Genomic DNA, 22014 nt, shown 5'->3' on the forward strand with positions numbered 1-22014 from the left:
TACCCACCCTCTTAAGTCTTCTGACCCCTTAAGTATAATTGTAATTATACTGTCACTCTACTGACCCGCTCATTTAAGTCCTAGTGACCCTATCCCTTGGCATGACCTCGTAGGGATCCCACATGGGTATCCCATTTGTTCTTGAAGTCTGGGATGCTGCGTGCCTCGACCACCTGCACTGGAAGCTTGTTCCAATGCTCGATCACTCTCTCCGTGAAGAAGTACTTCCTGGCGTCTCCACGAAACTTCCCTCCCCTGAGTTTGAGCGGATGTCCTCTTGTGGTCGAGGGTCCCCTGAGAAGAAAGATATCATCTTCCACCTCGACCCGTCCCGTGATGTACTTAAATGTCTCAATCATGTCTCCCTCAGTCTTTCCTCGTACGGGAGACCCTTTAGCCCCGAGACCATCCTGGTGGCCATCCGCTGAACCGACTCAATTCTGAGCACATCCTTACGGTAATGTGGCCCCCAGAATTGCACACAGTACTCCAGATGAGGTCTCACCATGGCTCTGTACAATGGCATCATGACTTCAGGTTTCCTGTTGACGAAGCTTCTCTTGATACAACCTATCATCTGCCGTGCTTTAGATGAAGCCTTCTCCACTTGAGTGGCTGCTTTCATGTCAGCACTGATGATTACTCCTAAGTCTCGTTCTGCCGTAGTCCTGGTTAAAGTTTCTCCATTCAGGGTGTAAGTTCTGCAAGGATTTCCGTTACCGAGATGCATGACCTTACATTTCTTGGCGTTAAAGCCCAGCTGCCATATCAAGGACCAACTTTCTAAAGTACGCAGGTCTTGCTCCATAGCATCCTGTAGATTATAGCCGTTTACTATATTGCATAGTTTGGCGTCATCAGCGAATAAGGTTACTTTGCCTTGAAGCCCTTGAGTCAGATCCCCAATGAATATGTTGAAGAGGAGTGGGCCCAGGACCGAACCCTGTGGCACTCCGCTAGTCACCTCCGACATTTTAGAGAGGGTACCGTTAACTACCACCCTCTGAAGTCTGCCATTAAGCCAATCTTTAACCCATGCAGTTAGAGTCTCTCCTAATCCCATCGATTTCATCTTGTTCAGCAGCCTGCGGTGTGGGACGCTGTCGAACGCTTTGCTGAAGTCCAGGTACACGACGTCCAAGGACTCTCCCGAGTCCAGTCTTCTTGTTACCAAGTCAAAGAAGTTGATTAGATTTGACTGGCATGACCTACCCTTGGTGAATCCATGTTGGCTGGGATCCCGGAGATTTCCCTCGTTCAGGATCGTATCTAATTTATACTTAATTAGTGTTTCCATGAGTTTACACACTATTGAGGTGAGGCTTACCGGTCTATAGTTTGCAGCCTCAGCCTTGCAACCCTTTTTATGTAGAGGAACGACGTTCACCACTGGAATATATCAGTCTGGAAATAGTTGCAAAGTCATTTCTAAAGCTATGTGACTCCACCAAACAACAGTGAGAGCCATTATCTCCAAATGGGGAAAAAAAAAAAACCCGAACAGTGGTGAATCTTCCCAGGAGTGACCGGCTTGCCAAATTTACTCCAAGTCTGCAGTGATAACATCCAGAAAGTCTCAAAATATCCATTAACATCCAAAGAACTTCTGGCTTCCCTAGCCTCAGCAAAGGTCAGTGTTCATGATTCCATAGTGAGCGAGACTGGGCATAAATGGGATTCATCAGCGAGTAGCATGGCGGAAACTACTAGTAGCCAAGAGTAATATCAGTGCTTATCTTGCATTTACAAAAACACATCTGCATGATTCCAAAGTCTTTTGGGATAATGTTCTAAGGAAAGATGAGTCAAAAGTGAAACTCTTTAGATATCATAAGTCCCATATCAGGCATAATACAAACACAGCATTCCATGGTCCAATATGGTGGTAGCGTGATGTGGGGATTTTTTGCTGCATCAGGACCTGGAAAAAATTTGCTTTTATTGGAGGAACCATAAATTCTGCACTGTACCAGAAGTTTAAAGAGAATGTTTGGTCATCTCCCATGAGCTGAAGGGTAACTGAGTTAGGCAGCAAGATATTAATCCAAAATACAAAAGCAAGTCAACATCTAAATGGCTGAAGAGAAACAAAATTAAAATTTTGATTTACCTAGTCAAAGTCCTGACTTCAATATAATAGAGATGATCTTCAGTGGTTCCCTATTAAGCAGGAGATTGATTTTAGAAAATAATTACCATACTGGGTCTGACCAAAGGTCCATCTAGCTCAGTGGCCAAGTCAGGTCAAAAGAACCTGGCAGAATATCAAAAAATAGCAAGATCTCACACTACTAAACACCAGGGACAAAAAGTAGCTTTCCCAGGATCTATCAGATTATGCATTTTAACGCTCTCATGATTGTTTTCCAGTGTTATTTTAAAGAGTCATCATATTTAGCAACTCAAAAAAATTATGGTCCACTTGAAGACTGAACTACTAGGTTAAATTATTGTTGCTTGTATACTCATTGGAAGAGGTCAGACATACTTCTACTTGAAACTGAGCTTCTTGTTATTATGATTATGTACTATGGAAAGACATCATGCTTGGCAAAGTTGAAGGTCAACTCAAAAGAAAAGACCAACAATATGATGGATCAATACAACAGCAACAGCTATGGATACCACACTATCAATGATTAGCTGCTTGACTGAAGACCAGACATAGTTCAGGAAACCTATCCACAGGGCTGCCATGAGTTAACACTGACTCTACAGGCTTAACTGTACAACTCTTCCTCTAAATTACAGATGAAAAAGAAATATTTGTTGTTTAGGAAGAAAGTACAAGCTTGACTTTTTCTAAAAGCATATGAATAAGCCAATTAAGCCTTTGAGCTGGTTTAGTTACTTTATTCTACTGGAGACAGGGATGAAATGTGAGGTTATCAAATTTGCAGATGACACCAAACTCTGCAGCAGGGTTAGAACCACGGAAGACTGTGAAAGCCTGCAAAGGGACCTAACGAAGCTGGAAGAGTGGGCCAAAAAGTGGCAGATGCGTTTTAATATAGAGAAATGCAAGGTCATGCATGTTGGGAAAAAGAACCCGATGTTCAGCTATACAATGGGGGGAACATTGCTAGATGTGAGTACCCTTGAAAGAGACCTGGGTGTGCTGGTGGATACAACAATGAAAGCATCAGCACAATGCGCGACAGCCTCAAAGAAAGCAAACAGAATGCTGGGTATCATCAAGAAGGGTATCACGACCAGGACAAAGGAAGTCATCATGCCACTGTACCGTGCAATGGTGCGCCCGCATTTGGAGTACTGTGTCCAGTATTGGTCGCCGTACCTCAAGAAGGACATGGCATTGCTTGAGGGGGTCCAGAGAAGAGCGACGAAAATGGTAAGAGGTATGGAAAACCTTTCATATGCCGACAGGCTAGAACAGCTGGGGCTGTTCTCCCTGGAAAAGAGGAGACTTAGAGGAGACATGATACAAACTTTCAAGATCCTGAAAGGCATAGATAAGGTAGACAGGGACAGATTCTTCAGACTGTGGGGAACAACAAGTACAAGGGGGCACTCGGAGAAACTGAAAGGGGATAGGTTTAGAACCAATGCCAGGAAGTTCTTCTTCACCCAGAGAGTGGTGGACACATGGAACGCACTCCCGGAGGTAGTGGTGGGGCAGAAGACACTACAGGGATTCAAAGAAGGTTTGGATAAATTCTTGAAGGAAAAGGGGATTGAGGGATACAGATAGAAGTAAGGATAGGTTTTTTTTAGGGCAGGGAACACTTGACAGGTCATGGACCTGATGGGCCGCCGCGGGTGCGGACCGCTGGGTGCGATGGACCTCTGGTCTGATCCCGGTGGAGGCAACTTCTTATGTTCTTATGTACTTTCATATAGGTTTAAAAATGCATTAAATCATATTATGAAATTTATTGTAATCCACCTATACATGAAAAAATGTTAGGTTGACAAGCAAAAATAAGTAATTCATCAGCTACTCACCTGTCCTAAATACAGGAAAAAACTAGAATACTGGCCAGCCTCAGGCAGGTAAGAGAGAAACACCGTGATACAGATTAACAGGACTGTGGAATCTTTCCCAACTTTTTTCAAAGACTATCAAAAGAAATGGATGGGAAAAAACCCCAAAATAAGTAAATAAGAATCATACCAATAGCTTTCATACATTTTTTCATAACTAATCATAGCATTCATACAATAAAAGAGTAATTAATTAAATACACAAAATATGAGGAAGAGCTCTTATGAAACACAAGCATTTGCATGTTACACTGTACAGGCATGTGCCTTTCCATATTGCCGTTGCACAGGACCTAGCCAGTCAAGTATCTAGCTCAGTGTTTCTCAAACTGCATACCCTAAAGAGATTCCTGGTGTGCCATTAGAGATTCCAGAATTTTACTTTATTTTAAAAAAATTAACTTTATAAGTATGCACGAGAACAGACGACATGTATGTCATGTGCGCAAGAGTCTGTCAATAGTATGAGCATCCATGTGCGTAAGGATACAATCGCCCAAACAAGCATCATTCTTTGACATGATTGGTCCTTGAAAATTAATGGCAAGTAGTTTTAGTTTTTATGCAGTAGTTATCCTAACTTCGGCAACAAAGCAATTGAGACTTTGTTACCGTTTGATCTCATCTTTGTGAACTTGGATTTAGAGAATGATTCAGGGAAAAAAATTTGTCTCTGTCCCCCCGAAATCGGTCCCCATCCCCACAAGCTTGGTTCCTATCCCCACAAACCATCTGATCCCATCTGCATAAGCCTCAAATACTTTTATACTGAACTTATTTTATTAAAAGTATAAAAAGCAGTGTTCTCCCTAGAGACATTTAGCCGGGCGCTCTGTCTGGCTAATATAAGTAAGCGCCCGGCTGTGAATTTCAGACAGATAGTCTGGAAAGGCACTTGTTAAAATAGTGACATCACAACTACCCTTCAAAATCTAGTTGACGGGACAGTACTGGCTACAATGGTTCTCATTACAGGAGCTCACGAATCTCTCCGTCCAACTCAAACTGCCCTTCGTATTTCCGGTAACGTCTCCTTTCTGCTTCTCTCCAATCAAATCAAGAAGCACTTGTCAGGCATGCGTGGCGGAAAGCCACTCAAATCAAAAAGAAGTTGGACACTATGGCGCGGGAGTCTGTTAGTTTTGCATGGGAGTTAAGAGCTCAGAGGAGCGTCTGTTGCTTAGTATAGGGTGGTGTTGTGGTACGATTAATTATGTTTCCGCGCTTGGGAAGAGTTTCAAAAAGAAGGATGTGAGCGAGTTGGGTTGGGGGGGGGGCTATTGTTGATATTACAGGGGAAAGGGCATAAGAATTAGTTGGCAACTTTTTAAAAAAAACTTTAAAAAAACTTTTCAGAGACGCTGGATCTGGACATGGGGGGGAGAGGAGAGATAGACAGAAAAGGACCTTGAGGAGGGGTGGGAAAGCAGACTTGAACCAAAAGGGAGGGGGAAAACAAAGCAGATGCTGGACTAGAGGGGTATAGAGGGAGAGAAAGAATCTGCAGAGAGGGGAAACACCCTGAACCGAGAAGAGAGAGATGTCAGGCCCTGGGGAGATGGAAGACAAAGAGAATGAGAGAGACAGAAAGACCTGGAACAAAGGTAGGAAGACTCAAAATGTTAGCAGAAGGAAGATAGAGGGAGAAACCTGAAACAAAGGGAGGCAGAAAAGAGGGGGGCATAGAGGGAAGAGAGAGAAAGACTGCAGAGAAGTGGGAAGATTCTGGACCAAGGAGGGAGGGAGGACAGAAGGAAGGAGAGAGGCAGAGAAAGACCTAGAAGAAAGGAGAACAAATGCTGGACATGGGGAGGGGAGTGGGGTTTGTAAGCAGAAGACAGACAGAGAAACAGAGGCCTGGACCAAAAGGGCAGACTGGATGGATCATTTGGTCTTTATCTGCCATCATCTTTCTATACAAGCAAAAACCAGCTCTACATTAAACTCCAAAAGTAATAGAACAAGAGCCTTGCAGGTTAAATCTTGTAGACCTCAGCGGTACTACCTGTATGCATATAAAGTTTCAAGTTTATTAAAAGATTTTTTAAACCGCTTAATCAGGTTTCTAAGCGGTGTACAATATAAAATTTACATAAAAACATATTAAAATAGGGGATACTAGATAAAATCTAAGTGTCATAATAAAGCACTGATAAGACGTATAGACCTACTTCAGACAATGGGAAAAAGGGGAAGAACTACAATCGTAAAAGAAAAGTGCAACAAATGGGATTTACTGGGGAGGGTACCAAGTGACACAAAAAGTCTCCTCCTGTGTGTTGATTCAAGAAAATGCATACAAGGTGTTGTCCAGATGGTACTATCTGATCTGTGCTGGAGGTGTAGGTGACAGGTGGGCATATTTTTACATATATAGCGGTCCTGTTCCTTTTTGGAAGAGGGTGGTAGCATTTTTGGAGAAGCGGTTGAATTGTATAGTGGCACTGACTCAGACTGCTTATTGGATCTGAAATCTTAAACCTTATTGGTGGCAGAGACGCCTACTACGAACACGACTTGCTGCTGCATGGTGTCTCATTGCCTCTAGATGGAAGTGTGCTATGATGTTCCTACTTTGGAGGATTGGAGTACTCAAGTGAGCTCTGATTTACATATGGAACAGGTAGTGGCCAGATGTCAAGACCATTCTTGAGTGTCAAAGAGACTGGCAAGTGATCCTGAACTGGACTGAAGCTTAAGTGATTGAGATAGGTTGGGGGAGGGGTTTATAGAGGGGAAGGAGATCTTACACTGAGACATTGTATAGCTGCAGTTTTTGAGGTTTATCTGTGTCTCCTCTGTGGGATGGGAGGGGGGAAGTTGAGACGTAAATGCTTAGGTTGAGGGAGAGGGGGAGGTTGAGATGTAACTGCATTATTTGGGGTGGGCTTGTTGTGTTGTGCTGGTTTAGTGTTTATATATATATATTTTGTCATATGCAACATTGTTGTATAGGGTGGGTCTTTGATCTCTGTTGGGTTTTAGTACCTGGCAGTACCAGATGTTGAAGTTGCTGAGTGTTTTTATTCTTGTACACATCCTTGGCCACTTGCTATATTTTCAATAAAAAAAATTAATGAATAATTAAAAGAAAAAAGAAAGCATGAATACCATGTAAAAATAATTTTGCAGATGTAGCAAGAGTAAGATTAACAATGTTATGGCTTACTGCAAAAGGGTCTGCTTGCTCCCAAGAGATTGGTGCTCCCCACGAAGCAGGTCTCACTTTCTCAGGGAGTGATTCAGGAACAACTAGTAAAATGAAGCAGATGTCCAAGATAGCAACAACTGTGGCCACAAGTACAACCAGGTTGTCATTATAGGTAACAGACAAGTAAGCTCCAATGGCAGGACTAGTTACTAAACTTGCAGCAAATGTGGCAGACACCTTAAATAAAACACAAATGTTAACTGAATTAGACTCAAATAAGAAAGGCATTAAAGGTTAAGAAACAAGCAATCCTATATAGAACACAAGAATCTTAGTATCCAAATATAAAGAGATTATGTTTTTACCTTGATAATATATTTTCCAGTAGATAGGTGTGGCATTCTGGACAAGTGGGTTATCTCCGCAAGGCCATGAGCCATATGCAGAAGCAATCCACTCCGGATTTTTTCTGTAACCCTCTTACTTCACTGGGAGCTCTACTGCCACCTGCAATTAGTATCTAAGCATGCAAGAGATCCATTGAAATTATGTAAAGGGGAAATGGAAAACTTTGCAAACCAATAAGCTGTTCTGCTCGAACATAATAATATTTTATCAATCAATGAACAACTAACAGCCAACAGAAGCTTCAAATGAGCTCAGGTACTGCCCCTGGTGGACAGAGACCAACTTAAAATAGGCGGTGTATAGAGTGGTCATCACCAGACTCAGGGCTCCCCAAGGCATTTTGCTGAACTGTTCCCCAAAGGGAATCGGTGTCATCCAGGGTGGAAACAGTGTACAAGGTATCAGCATGCCCACCAAGGCCATAAAAATCCACAGGGCATTGGCCTGAAAGCTAACAGTGCACCCACAGGTTGCGCCGCGTGAGCCAGGTCTGAGATATGCTCTCCACATGAGCTGGATGAATTCCAGGGAAAAGCCACACATCTGGGCCAAGACTGGGTCCCAACGACACTCAAACAAGGCTTGCAAGGAGTCCCAGACTTGGCATGCTTGCATTTTGTGCCATCGCCAAAAACTGGCACTGGAAAGGAATTTTTCCCAATTCATGGATCCACATCAGCTCCTCAGCCCTTATGAACCCAGAGGAGGCAAAGCCTGAAGATACTTCACCCTCCCCTTACATGCCACGGATGCTCCTCCACCAGAAATCTGGCACAATCCAAACATTAAATCACCAGATTAGAAGATGAAAAGTCTAATCTTAATGATTTTTTACAAAATTGAGGGGGTTATAAGGTAGAAATAGATCAACAAAAGCCAAGATGGCCGCTACTAAATTTGCGCTACCAGTTGGACGAACCCGACAAACCTCCATCCCCTCGCTACACGACTGGGGGTAGGAAAACAGCCTACACTCTGATACCCAGAGGACTCTAACTCAGGGCGCATACAGCCTGTGCTTTAGCCTGACAAGGTCAGGAGGCAAGCTTGCTCCCAGGGAAACGGATCCCAGACAAGAGGTGGTACACAGCAGGCTGGCTCTACATGTCCACCTGAAGTTTGCCCTATAAAACTTCAGTACAATTCAATAGAAACTTCTTCCTTTTCCAGGCAGAGATCCCTTCAAAGAGGGATCTCAAGGAACTAAAGCCACCGAAAAAGGGTGAACTTAAGCAAAAAAAATAAAATAAGCAGAGCAGATCAGAAGCACTTCTGCACAGTTCTCTTGAAGAATTAAAAACTGTAGGGGATTCCATTTGCCCCCCCCCCCCAAAAAAAAAAAAAAAAAAATATCCCTCCTCAATTTCTCCAGGTCCTCTCCAAAAAGTAAGCATCATTGAAATGGCAACTGACTGAATACTCTTGACACCTATCACCCAATGAGGGAGCCATAGCCAGCATCAACCCACCAAAGTGGACATTTGCCTTAGAAGCTGCTGCAGCCAGACAAACATGGCATGAGCCACCATAAATAGCAGCCTGAATACCAGAATCCACCACAGATAGCAGTCTGAATACCAGAAGTTCTGATGAAAAAGGCTAAAATATATCTGTTGCTCCACCCACTTGGTATGGAGAACATACTGAATCTTTCCAGGAAGCACCACCAGCTAATCCCAGTAAACTCATGTAGAATTCAGGTTTTGTCTACTTCCATCTGTTGGTGGGAGGGGATGATACTCACTAGTGCATAACAGTATAGCTTGATGTTAAGAAACATAATTATTAAACTCAAACTAGCGAGAAAGAGAAATTAGTTCAATGTCTGAAAACATTGACCTTGAAAATGGAGAAAGTTTAGGACAGATTTGTTGTTTTTTTAATGTTTTTTTTTGTTTGTTTGTTTGTTTGTTAGAGAGTCTATTAAAACAAACATGTACAAATCTTACCTTCTATTCTCTGCCAGAGTATCTCCTCTGTCAAACACAGAAACGCAGAGCCAACTATTTTTTTTTTAAAGAGAAAGGGAAGGGATGTCAAAGCTTACATTCAAAGCAGTGGGCACTGGAGGATTAAGTGACTTGCCCAGGGTCACAAGGAGCAGCACTGGGATTTGATCTCACAACCTCTTGGGTGAAATAAGAATACACAAACATATGGTTCAAGATTTTCATTCACATATAATGAAGGGATTCATGTGGTCTTATGTGCAACACCATAAACCAATATAAGAATAATCCAGTTTCTCAATTTCAAAATATTCAAAACACAATCTGATTCTCTGTAGGACCAATACAGCTACCATAGATCTGTACAACAAATGCAGATGCCATACAAGTTCTACTTCTGTTTTACAAAGAACTTACCAGTCCATAAGCAGTACTTCTTTCATGCTCTTGTGTTATATCAGCCACATAAGCAAATATTACAGAGAAGGTAACGGAAAAAATCCCAGAGACTGATATCATAGCAAAATACCACCTATAAAATTGAATGAGGAAATTACAAGGGTTATTACTTTAGAAATAACATTTTTAGCAGCAAATTTTCACTTAAGTATAGCCAATTAGTATTACAATGCAGTCAAAACATAATGCAGGCCAACAAAAAAAAATTTCTTGGTGCCCTGGTTTTTTTTACCTGTTTCTGGAGTTATTTGGGACGCTGATTCAGAAAACTGCATTGGATAGACCACATCAGCTCTAGTTTCTCAGATGTGGTTGAATTTATTAAATTTTGTTACCGCTATTTAAAAGATCTCTTCTGCAGAATTGGGATGTCATAACAAGTTTTCTTTTTCAAATGGGAAATTTATGTATTTAAATTACTCACTTTTTGTGTATAATGACCTTTGTTTTACAACTATTCATCTACTTCATTTCCTATACACTGGCATTAAAATGTTAAGCTCAAATTTAAATGGAAAACATGGTTTCCTTAGACTACATAAATCTGTATTTCAAAGATTTCTCAACCTGATCTGTTTAAAACAGTTGCACATAGATTTAAATTCTAACGGTTTTACAACTTTGTCTTCTGTTACCTGGTTTGAGTTTTTGCATACAAGTCAACAGATAAAGTTAGTGTTTACATATTTCAATTGTAGTTTTACATCCAACACATTGGATTGTAAGAGGTAAATAACTTAACTGTATAATAGTTACGATCATATAGCATTTCATTTTTGCAAATCGAACACCATAAAGGATATGGCCACTTCAAGATGGACATATTTTGCTATATTAGTGGAGAGCACACATTGAAAGCAAGTAGGAAAACTGTAACTCAAAAACTAGAGCTGATAGGAAAAAATTGGTTAACCATTTTTTTTAATCAGCAGGTCAAATATACTCAAACAGTAGATCGATTTTTCACTCCGTCAAAAATTACAAAGACTATGGGACACTCGTTGAAGTTACAGGGAAATATTTTTAAAACCAATAGAGGGAAATTTTTTTTCACTCATATAGTTAAGCTCTGGAATGCACTGCCAGAGGTTGTGTTAAGAGCGGATATCATAGATGGTTTTATGAAAGGTTTGGACAAGTTCCTGAAGGAAAAGTCCATAGTGTGTTACTGAGAAAAACACGGGGGAAGCCACTGCTTGCCCTGAATCGGTAGCATAGAATATTGCTACTCCTTGGATTTTGGCCAGGTACAAGTGACCTGGATTGGCCACTGTGAGAACAGGCTACTAGGCTTGATGGACCATTGGTCTGACCCAGTAAGACCAATGTTCTTATGTTTTTAACAGGTCTAACTTTTAAGGCACCAAAATGAGTGTTGGCCAGTGATCATTCCTGGTATTCATTGGTGTTATACTTTCTCCAATAAATAACTAAAAACAGGCTCACTACACAGAATGAAAATAGCAAAAAGACAACTGAAGTATGAATAATGCAAGAAGCTACAGAGTTCACACAATGCAGAGTAGGTGAAAGTGGATTGATTTATTCCATCAAAAATTACAACTAGGTGACATGTGATAAAGTTACAAGGAAATTCAGTGCCTTTAAAACAAATACGAGAAAATATATTTTCACTGAAATAATAATTAATCTCCGAAACTCATTGCCAGAGGATGCTATAACAGCAGCTAGTATAGCTGGATTTTAAAAAGGTTTGGACAAATTTCTGGAGAAAAAGTCCAGTCTGTGTCATATTTATGAAATGTTTATGGAAAAGTATTGTGATGAATAGACATAAACTCTTTTCTTTTCCTTTTCTTACTCTTTTTTAGATTATTTAGCACACTCAAGTGGGGTGGGTGGATTTGGAGTGAAATTAAAAGTTATGTTATGATAAATTGCATAATATAGTATGCTTGTTGGGAAATTTTTTTTTTTTTTTTTTTTTTCCTGAGATGGACTTTATTAATATTAAAATAATATTAAAACTTGGCAAACCACATAAAAACCTCTAGGACACAGTACGCTGAAAAGCTATGGACCCTGGATCCAACACGGTCCTTTTTTTTTTTTTTTCCATTATTTTTTATTTTCAAATTTTACATAAAGTGTACATAATATTTAAAATACAATTGATAATTGCATAGTATCACTTTTATATCTAGTACATTATATATCTAAATTTGATTTTCCCCCTCACCCTCCCCCCACCCTTTTATTACTTAAATATAATATTTCAGAATTTTATCAAAATTATACAACATATTAGAATACAATTGATGGATATTCAATAACATTTTAAATATCTAATACAATATGTTCTACATCAATTTTATCTCTTTTCCCTCCCCCCACCCTTCTATTAGTTTTCATTCATATATTACATTTTATATAATATATTATAATATATTATGTATAAATTATTTTCCTTACCCCCCCTTTATGTGTGTCATAAAAAAAAAATCCTTAAAAGAAGAAAAGAAGAAGAAATATTCTATTATTTATTCATTACAGTATTTTGCCAATGGCCCCCATATTTTTGTGAATTTAGTATATGTCCCCCTTTGTATTGCTATTGTTCTTTCCATTTTAAATATGTGACATGTTGTATTCCACCAAAATGTATAATTTAGGTTTTTGTAATTCTTCCAGTTGTTAGTTATATGTTGAATGGCAACCCCTGTCATAATTAATAAAAGCTTGTTATTTTCTGGTGAAATTTGACTTTTTTTTCTCATCATTGTTCCAAATAAAATTGTATCATATGATATTGCAATATAATTTTCCATCAATTTATTAATTTGTGGCCAAATTGAATTCCAAAAATTTTTTATATAGGGACAATGATATAATAAATGATCTAATGTCCCTGGTTTTAGATTACAGTGCCAGCATTTATTGGATTTAGAACTGTCTAATTTTTGCAAACGTGTAGGGGTCCAAAAAGCTCTATGTAATAAAAAAAACCAAGTTTGTCTCATAGATGCTGACACTGTACATCCCATTCTCCAAGACCAAATTAGTGGCCATTGAGATGCATTAATCTGATGTCCAATCTCAATGCTCCAAATGTCTCTTAGTCCATTTTTTGGTTTTTTATTCAAATATCCAGATATTAATTTATACCACAATGCGGCTTGATGTCCTAGGAAGTCTGCTTTAAAGCATAAGAACTTTAAACTATATTGATTGTTCAATGTTTTCCATTCAGGGAACCCAACCTGAATGGCCTGCTTCAATTGCAACCATTTAAAACTTTGTGTTTTATTAAGACCAAATCTATGTTGCAATTGTGAAAAATCCAGCAGTTTACCTTCTGAGATAATATCGTCTAGAGATCTAATGCTTGTTGGGAATTTGCATAATATAGTATGCTTGTTGGGAAATTGATGGATGGGTGGGGATTTTTATACTATTAGATTTTATGTGTTAGAGATTACAGTGCTATATTGGAATTATTTATGATATATTTTTGTGCATTGGCTATTTGATTTAAAAATGAATAAAGATATTAAAAAAAAAAAGAAAAGAAAAGTTCCCCTTTCTTTTAAAATTAAGGTACAATTTTAGTATTGTAAACCGACCAGATGCTCGCTGATGGTCGGTATATCAAATATAGAATAAACTTGGAAACCACTGCTTGTTCTGGGATCAGTAGCATGCACTGTTGCTACTATTTGAGTTTCTGCCAGGTACTTGTGACCTGCATTGGCCAATATGAAAACAGGATACCAGGCTAGATGGATTATTGGTCTGACCAGTTTGGCTGTTCTAGACCAGGAATGGAGTTGTTACATTTTAAAACTACTTATGTAAAAAGTGAAAATATTGGCTTCAGAAGTAGTGAAGTTAAAGTAGAAAGTCTTGGCAAAAAAAAAACCACCCCTCAAGTAATAAAGTATAGCTTCTTAAATTACATTTTTTTAATTACAAAAGGAAAAGTATCTATAGGGATTACTTCTCTCAACAACTCATGATGTCAATCAACTATGCCTTTCATCTGGTGGCCTCAACAAAACTATCTTTAATGACCATCCAAATCAATATGTTTCTTTTCTTATAAAGGCAGAGTTTGTGATACTCTATAGCAGTGATTCCCAACCCTGTCCTGGAGGAACACCAGGCCAATCAGGTTTTCAGGCTAGCCCTAATGAATATGCATGAAGCAAATTTGCATGCCTATCACTTCCATCATATGCAAATCTCTCTCATGCATATTCATTAGGGCTAGCCTGAAAACCCGATTGGCCTGGTGTTCCTCCAGGACAGGGTTGGGAACCACTGCTCTATAGGTCAGTCCAACTTCTATAAAGACTCTTACGTACTACTCCAGCTTCTGAAGCTTCAGTGCCAAATGATTTTATGGAACCAAGTCAGAATTTAAATTAACAGGGGCCAAACACTTGATCATGTAACACCCCTTTTAAGAAAAGCACAGTGGCTATCAGTTTCATTTAGAATTGCATCCAAGTTACTTATAAGCCATAGATGTTATTATTCAAGATTGCCAGCCTTCCTTTCAAACCTGCTCATCCCACATACCCCTTACAGGATCACTTCACTCATCCAAGCAAAACCTTAAGGTGATTCCATTACCATTACATGCAAGTATAGGCAACCAGATGAAATATATTTGCTATAGTGGTCTATCAATTATGGAACAAGCCAGAATATTCCTAAGTAAGTTCTAAGGTAATACTGTGGATCATAGGAAGAACAGTGGACAATTAATTTCAAACAAACTCAATATGGAAAAGACCAAACTTTTCTTGGCTAATCCCAACAACATAAACTCATTACTTCATCTTAATGGTCATGACTACCCGATTATTAAATCTATCAAAATTCTGGGAGTCACACTAGACCGACATTTAACACTAGCAGAACATTTTGCCACTGCTGGGTCAGGCCAGTGGTCCATCGTGCCCAACAGTCCGCTCACGCGGCGGCCCCCAAGTCAAAGACCAGTGCCCTAACCAAGACCAGTCTCACCTGCACACATTCCGGTTCAGCAGAAACTTGACTAGCCTTGTCTTGAATCCCTGGAGGGTGTTTTCCTCTATAACAGGGGAAAACACCCTCCAGGGACACGAACTTAGACTTAGTGGTACAAAAATACTTTTACACACTGTGGAAATTAAAACCATAAAAAAATATTTTGATCCTTTGTCGTTCAGACTATTGGTGCAGGCATTAGGTTTATCTATTTTAGACTACTATCATCTATTTAAGAGCACCCAAAAAAATTCTAAGAAAATTAAGGATAATTCAGAATACAGCTGTTCGATTGATTTTTGGTTTAAAAAAGAACGACCATATTAATCCATATTACATTACATTACATTAGGGATTTCTATTCCGCCTGTGCCTTGCGGTTCTAGGCGGATTACAATAAAGATGATATCTGGGCATTTCCAGTAGAATTACATTACAGGAGAAGAGTAGATTACAAGTAACAGTGAAGAGTTACAATACATTCAATATCACAGAAGATGTAACATAGCAACGGATTACAATAAAGAAGATATCTGGGCATTTCCAGTAGAATTACATTACAGGAGAAGAGTTAATTACAGGTAATAGTGAAGAATTACAATACATTCAATATCACAGAAGATGTTACATAGCAACTGAGTCAATTTACAACTGGTGGAGAATAAAGAATTACAATATATTCTAGATTACAAAAGATGTTACATGAGCTGAATCAAGTTTCTTCGGGTGGAGAGTAGCATCATATGCCTATAAGCGGAGGTGTATTTATTGTTTTGATGATTGCATGATGTTGGTTAATTAATGTTGATGATATGGACAGTAGGAGTGTTTAGTTTGGGTTGGATAAAGAGATTCTATTCCCAAAGGAATTGATTGGGAACTCATTAGATGGCAGTTTAGATTGATGGGAGATATTTTTTGAACAGTAGTGTTTTTATTTCTTTTCGCCTATTGTTTACTTCATTGGCTGCCTTTGGAGGCAAGAGTATTATTCAAATTTTCCTGTATCTGCTTTAAGCTGATATCGGGATTGTCTCCAGCTTACCTTTTTCCTCATTTTGTATTGCATAGACCAGGGGTGTCAAAGTCCCTCCTTGAGGGCCGTAAGCCAGTCGGGTTTTCAGGATTTCCCCAATGAATATGCATTGAAAGCAGTGCATGCACATAGATCTCATGCATATTCATTGGGGAAATCCTGAAAACCCGACTGGATTCCGGCCCTCGAGGACCGACTTTGACACCTGTGGCATAGACCATCAAGAGAAACTAGAAATTTCTACTTATTTGCTTATCCAAAAATTAATGAGTGTAGATATAAGACCTTCTTAGATAGGACCCTAGCATTTCAAGCTGATAGGCAACAATCTTGGTTAGGTAAATGTATTCAGCAAGATATGTTATCCTATTGCTGTTTTTTGGAAATTAAATAAGACCACTTTGTTCTATAAGTTTATTATTTAATGAGAGTTTTATTATTGAAATTCTATTTTACAAATATTTGTATTTTTTACTGTATTATTGCATTTCGTTGATTGTCCAGCTCATTTTAGTGTAAACCGCCTAGACCTTTTGGTTATGGTAGTATAAAAGAATAAAGTTATTATTATTATTACTTTCCTTCAAATTGCAAGTTTATGAAGGAGGAAAACACAACCTTAGATAATTTCTTTAAAAATGCACTAAAAACCAAATGCCCATGTGTGATGAATATTTAAAAGCATCTCAGTCTTAACAATGCCTTTTATCTTCTTTTATCTTACATCAACATAGAAACATTTCAGCCAAAAATATTCTCATCACCGCTTACCATGGACTTATCTTCATCAGTGGAATTGGAAAACAAGTGAAGAAAACTGTTACTAGAAGAAAAGATTTTCTACCCCACACATCAGACAGAGCACCTATCAGTGGAGCACTCATAAATGACAGAAAGCCCTAGAGGGGAAAGAAAAATGTAGCTTGATAAATTGAAATATTCATGGAAATCACTTGAAATAAAATTTGTACATGTTTTACCAAATATTGCACTGCCAAAGACTCAAAGCCCTAAATGCACTTGAAGTAAAGTTTTTTCTAACTATATAAATGACAATATAGGCATTTAGAACAATAAGTAACTGCCTGCTAGATTTGCAATTACAGTGATACCTTGATTTGCAAGCATAATTTGTTCCACAAGCATGCTCGTTAACCAAAGCGCTCGTATATCAAAGCGAGTTTCCCCAGTTAAGGGAAACTTGGATGATTCGTTCCACATCCCAAAAAGACACCCCCCCCCCCATGCCGGGAACTGGCTTCTCTCCCCCTGCGGCCCACCCTCAAACCTTTACCTGCAGCGCACAACAGCACACGCCAACCCACAGGACACAGGCTCAGGAGCCTCAGACTCCTCCTCCTCTCTTGGGAGGGGCCTGTGGCACCTGAGCCAATCAGGGACTTCCTTAGGGCTGAGCCTAAGGAAGTCCTTGATTGGCTCAAGCGCCACAGGCCCCTCCCAAGGGAGGAGGAGTCTGAGGTGCCTGAGCCAATCAGGGCCTTTGGCTCCTCCCCGTACATCACATGATGCACCGGGACAGGGCCTAAGGCCCACATTTGCGGTGCATCATCTAGGAGCAGGAGGACTTTGCAGTTTCTCCTGCTCTGGAAGACAGCGCTGGAGGGAGGCATAAGGAGGAGGGACTCGGTACCCCTCCTTCTCCAAACTTTTAGGTACAGGGGAGGTGTCGGCTGGGTTGGGCCAGACCCGACCAGGGGTGGGCCAGTCCGGTTGGGTGGGGGTGGCGCGGAGGGCTGGTTGCAGTCATTTGCATGGCAGGAGGGAGCTGGCATCCATCCTGCCTTTTGTGGAGCATCGGTGGAGGGGAGGGGGAATTTTTTTAGGGGATTGGGAGGGAGGAGGCACTTCAGGAGAGGGGCTTTTTTATTTTTTTAACCGAGCAGTTATTTTGCGTGTGTAATACATGCAAACTATCTGTCTGATTACAATAAAAAATAAAAAAAGCCGGCAGAAGCCCTGACAGCAGTGACAGGAGGCTGCTTCTCCTGTCACTACTGTCAGGGTTGCGCATGCTCCAGGATCACTCTCTATTGATCCAGGCCATGGGTAGGGGGGCGTGTTAACGATCACCCCCATTTGCATACAGGCCTTTTGTGAATTTGTCGGTCTGCATGCAATCGGGAATGGATTGGACACAGAATCGGAGGTTAGAGAATCTAGCCCTAAGTATCTTAATTAAAAGTTTGCCCCCCGACTTAATATAGGCTAGAACAGGGGTGCCCAAAAAGTCGATCGCGATCGACCAGTCGATTGCAGAGCCCATCCCAGGCTCCGCGATTTGACTCGCGTTGCCTTTGCATTCTCTCTGTTCCCCGATGCCACAACAGACCAGCAGCAACTATGGAAGTGCCAGGCAAGCCAGCCTCCACCCCCACCTCTCCCAGGTACTTGTGGAGCCGTTCGCGACGGACCACGGAAAAGAGGCCCCACCCGGAGCCCAGCCTACCACATGTCTCGAGCAGCCAACTGCCGACTCTAAGGCTCCGTTGAGGAGCTGGGCTAAGAAAGGTTTTGCGGGAGGAAGAGTGCCCCAGCCCCACACCTGGCAGTGGAAGAGATGAAGGTCAGAGCAGCACGTAGAGAAGGAAGCAAATGCAAGTAGCCAGCCCGAGGTGCGGTGTTCTGTTTGCCTGTGCAAGGGTTGCAGGAGCAGCCGGAGGCATCCAGTCCGGAAGAAAGGGACAATTTGGCATTTTCAGAGTGCAGCTGACTATTTAGCATCTACTGGTGTATGCCAATATATGTTCTGCATATTCAGAAAACCAGAGTGCTTGGGAGTCTCTAAGACAGGTTAGAGAAGCCCTGCAAAACCAATGTGTCCTTTCAGGCTCTGATCTAGGAAGCATCAGACTAGGGCCTAATATTTTGCTGCTCCTACAGAGGACACCCCACCGTTTCTCACTGCTGGGTTGTGAACAGCCAAGGCAATCTACCAGAATAAGTGCTTCTGTTGGACTAGTTAGTAAATAATCTACCTATGCTTGCTTTCTATTAGTCAATATATTTGTCTCTGCCCAAAGTGAGAAACCTGCCAAGATGGGTGAAGTAGCTTTAAGAAGAGTGGATGCCTTTGAAAAGTGAATCTTTACTTTTCCTTTGGATCATCTTCCATGCAAAACTATTTTCCTTCAGCTGCACCTTTACTGCCAAAATCCAGTCTAAAATGTCAGTATTGCATGCACAGTCAGAAAAAGAAAGTGCAACCAGAGACTCATGAAATCACCAAACAAAGGTAGGAGAAATGATTTTATTTTAAATTTAGTGATCAAAATGTGCCCATTTTGAGAATTTATATCTGCTGCCTATATATTGCACTATGACACTCTTTTACTAAACCGCAGTAGCGGATTTTAGCACAGGGAACCTATGAGCATCAAGAGCAGGGCATTCAGCGCAGCTTCCTGCGCTAAAAAGTGTGGGCACCCCTGGGCTAGAACTTTAAAGTGCAAGTGTGTGTGAGAGTGAGTGTGTGTGTGAGTGTGTGGTCACTAAGCTGGAGTGACAATCTAGTTACTTTAGGTCTATCTTCAAGGCTCACTTTGTGAAATCAACTATGATTGAGTATCCATAAGACAGAGAAGATGAAAATACCAAACTAACGATATCAAAATCCTCCTCCAGCATAGACAGATATAAATTTGGCATGCAGTCCAAATTATATATATATATATATATATAGCTTTTTTTTCTCCACAATTTATATATATGAATTGTGGAGAAACCTCAATAAAAAACATTAAGTTTATACTTAAAACATCAGGGGAAAAAAACCACAAACTATCATTAGTCCCACAACTCCAGAAGCAATCAAACAGCCAAAATACAAGAGTCTTCAAACAGTTCTTCAAAACTTCTACCATCCAAATATATTAAATGAACAAACTTCAATTATGTTGTCAGAGAGCATTGGCAAAAAACGAACAGTAGACTCTCAGTTAACTGGCACCCATGGGGATTGATAGATGCCGGATAAATGTAGTTTCTGTTTGCTTGAGAGTTACTATTAAAAATAGGTCTAACTCAGGGGTGGGCAACTCTGGTACTCAAAGGCCGGAATCCAGTCAGGTTTTCAGGATTTCCCCAATGAATATGCATGAGAGCTATTTGCATGCACTGCTTTCAATGCATATTCATTGGGGAAATCCTGAAAACTCGACTAGATTCCGGCCCTCGAGGACCGGAGTTGCCCACCCCTGGTCTAATACTATACCCCATACTATGCCATACCATAAACTGTTCCAGACAAACTACCAGACATGTGGTAGGCAAAACGTGGATGTACTCAGGTGTGGCGGGCCAAGTTTACACTTAAATTTCTGCCAGAAATTGATTTTATTTTCATTTTTATTTAAAGTATTACAGTATTTCTTTGATTTTTTTTTTTTTTTGCTGATTGAGAGTTCTAGTTGCTTGAGCTCCGGTTAACAGAGTCTACTAATGTATACTTGTACAGGCAGTCCCCAGGTTAAGAAAAAGTTACGTTTTTAAAGCTGTTCTTAAGTTGGATTTATATGTAACTCAGAACTTGTAGATTTTAAGATTCTTGTTGCTTACCTCTGCTCCCAGCTGACAAAAGGGCTAACTGTTCCTAATCAGTGTTCCCTCTAAGGTACAGCATGAACAACTACACTCTGTTCTTAATGTGGCCATGCATCATTCTTGAATCTGCTACAGGAGAAGTGTAGGAGTCTATGCCATTGGAAATACTGCTCAATGAAACAAATGAAGCTGCAATTGCATTAAGTACAAGTTGTACTTAAGTCAGGCGAAACTCAGGAACTGGCTATATGCCAATGTTTTAATAAAAGACTAAAATTAAAGGATTGTATAGCATGTCATCTCAAACAGCTGTAGTAATCATAGTCCTATTTTTCTTAAGTGTTGATGCCAATGGTACCCAACACCCTCCTGAGAATTATAAAAGCAGACTCTCTTAGTGTTTTGCCATGTTGCCACCAAGTTGGTCCACTATTTGTACCTGTAATTATGTATTTTTAACTATGACCTAACTGTATTAATAGTTGTACTGATCTACCTGTATCAGCAACTCTACTGAATGGCTGGGTCAAACTGTCCATTTTAACTTCCTGGGTAACCCACTCAACCTTTTGTTATGTAATCCGACCTTGAACTGAATAGGTAAAGGCGGACTAGAAAACCTGATTAACATACCATCATCACCACCACCTGGAATGCCCAAGTATTCAATTCCCATTTGCCTAATCTTACATATTATGGCTGAGGAAATCCACTTGTATATTTACTACCAATACTGTCAAAAGATGGAACTCCACCCACTAGCATTAATATTCTGACCGTTTCATTCCTGCTTGATTTATTAGTCTATTGTTACTCATCTTTTGTCTTTTTGATTATGTATTAGTATTTATTACCCTATTTTATTTTTGTAAACCGCCTTGTATTCTGATTTGGCGGTATATCAAATTTTAATAAAACTTGAAACATGATACACTACTGCTTCACTCTAGATATCCTCTGCTTGTTGACTTAAGTGACTGTTGTATCATTTTCAGATCTTATTCATTAGTTGAGTGTGTTAACTTAAACAGTGCTAGACACAGAGTCCTGGCCTCCAGTTTGTTGATGAACCATGAGAACAAAAGAAACTGCATCATCTGATCTTGGTAGAGAACTTCTCAACCCAAACTATCATTTGTAGTCACTACAATCCAAAGAGGTAACTTGAGGTCCTTCTTTTCAGATGGTGGTGGGGATTTCATCACAAAGATAGCAACTTCTTGACTGTTTTTGGAAAGGGCAATCAGATGTACTCTTGGAGAACAGAAACGCCAAATGGAAAGCAGAGACCACTGTAGGGGCCACATGTGACCATCCCCAAATAAAGTAGCAGAAACCTGTTTAGTCTACATCATCCTGTCTCCTCCCCATCCCCTTTAAGCTGGCTCTTCCCCCCCTATCCTTTCCAGTTTTTAATAGACCCTATATTTTATCTGAAGGCTTGTTTCCGA

At 40.1% G+C, this 22014-nt stretch overlaps 1 protein-coding gene across 1 annotated transcript in view; it reads right to left on the reverse strand.

The window, feature by feature from the left end:
- LOC117352249 (hippocampus abundant transcript-like protein 1) overlaps positions 1–22014 on the reverse strand; it is a 102445-nt gene that overhangs the window by 52946 nt on the left and 27485 nt on the right. The window contains exons 4-7 of the mRNA XM_033928591.1: positions 16775–16902; positions 9931–10045; positions 7175–7393; positions 3967–4080 (exon numbers count right to left, since the gene is read on the reverse strand). Coding sequence (XP_033784482.1) covers positions 3967–4080; positions 7175–7393; positions 9931–10045; positions 16775–16902 — 576 coding nt within the window. The remainder of the gene's footprint in view (positions 1–3966; positions 4081–7174; positions 7394–9930; positions 10046–16774; positions 16903–22014) is intronic.

This window comes from Geotrypetes seraphini, chromosome 1 (assembly GCF_902459505.1).
Source record: "Geotrypetes seraphini chromosome 1, aGeoSer1.1, whole genome shotgun sequence".
NCBI classification, from domain to species: Eukaryota; Metazoa; Chordata; class Amphibia; order Gymnophiona; family Dermophiidae; genus Geotrypetes; species Geotrypetes seraphini.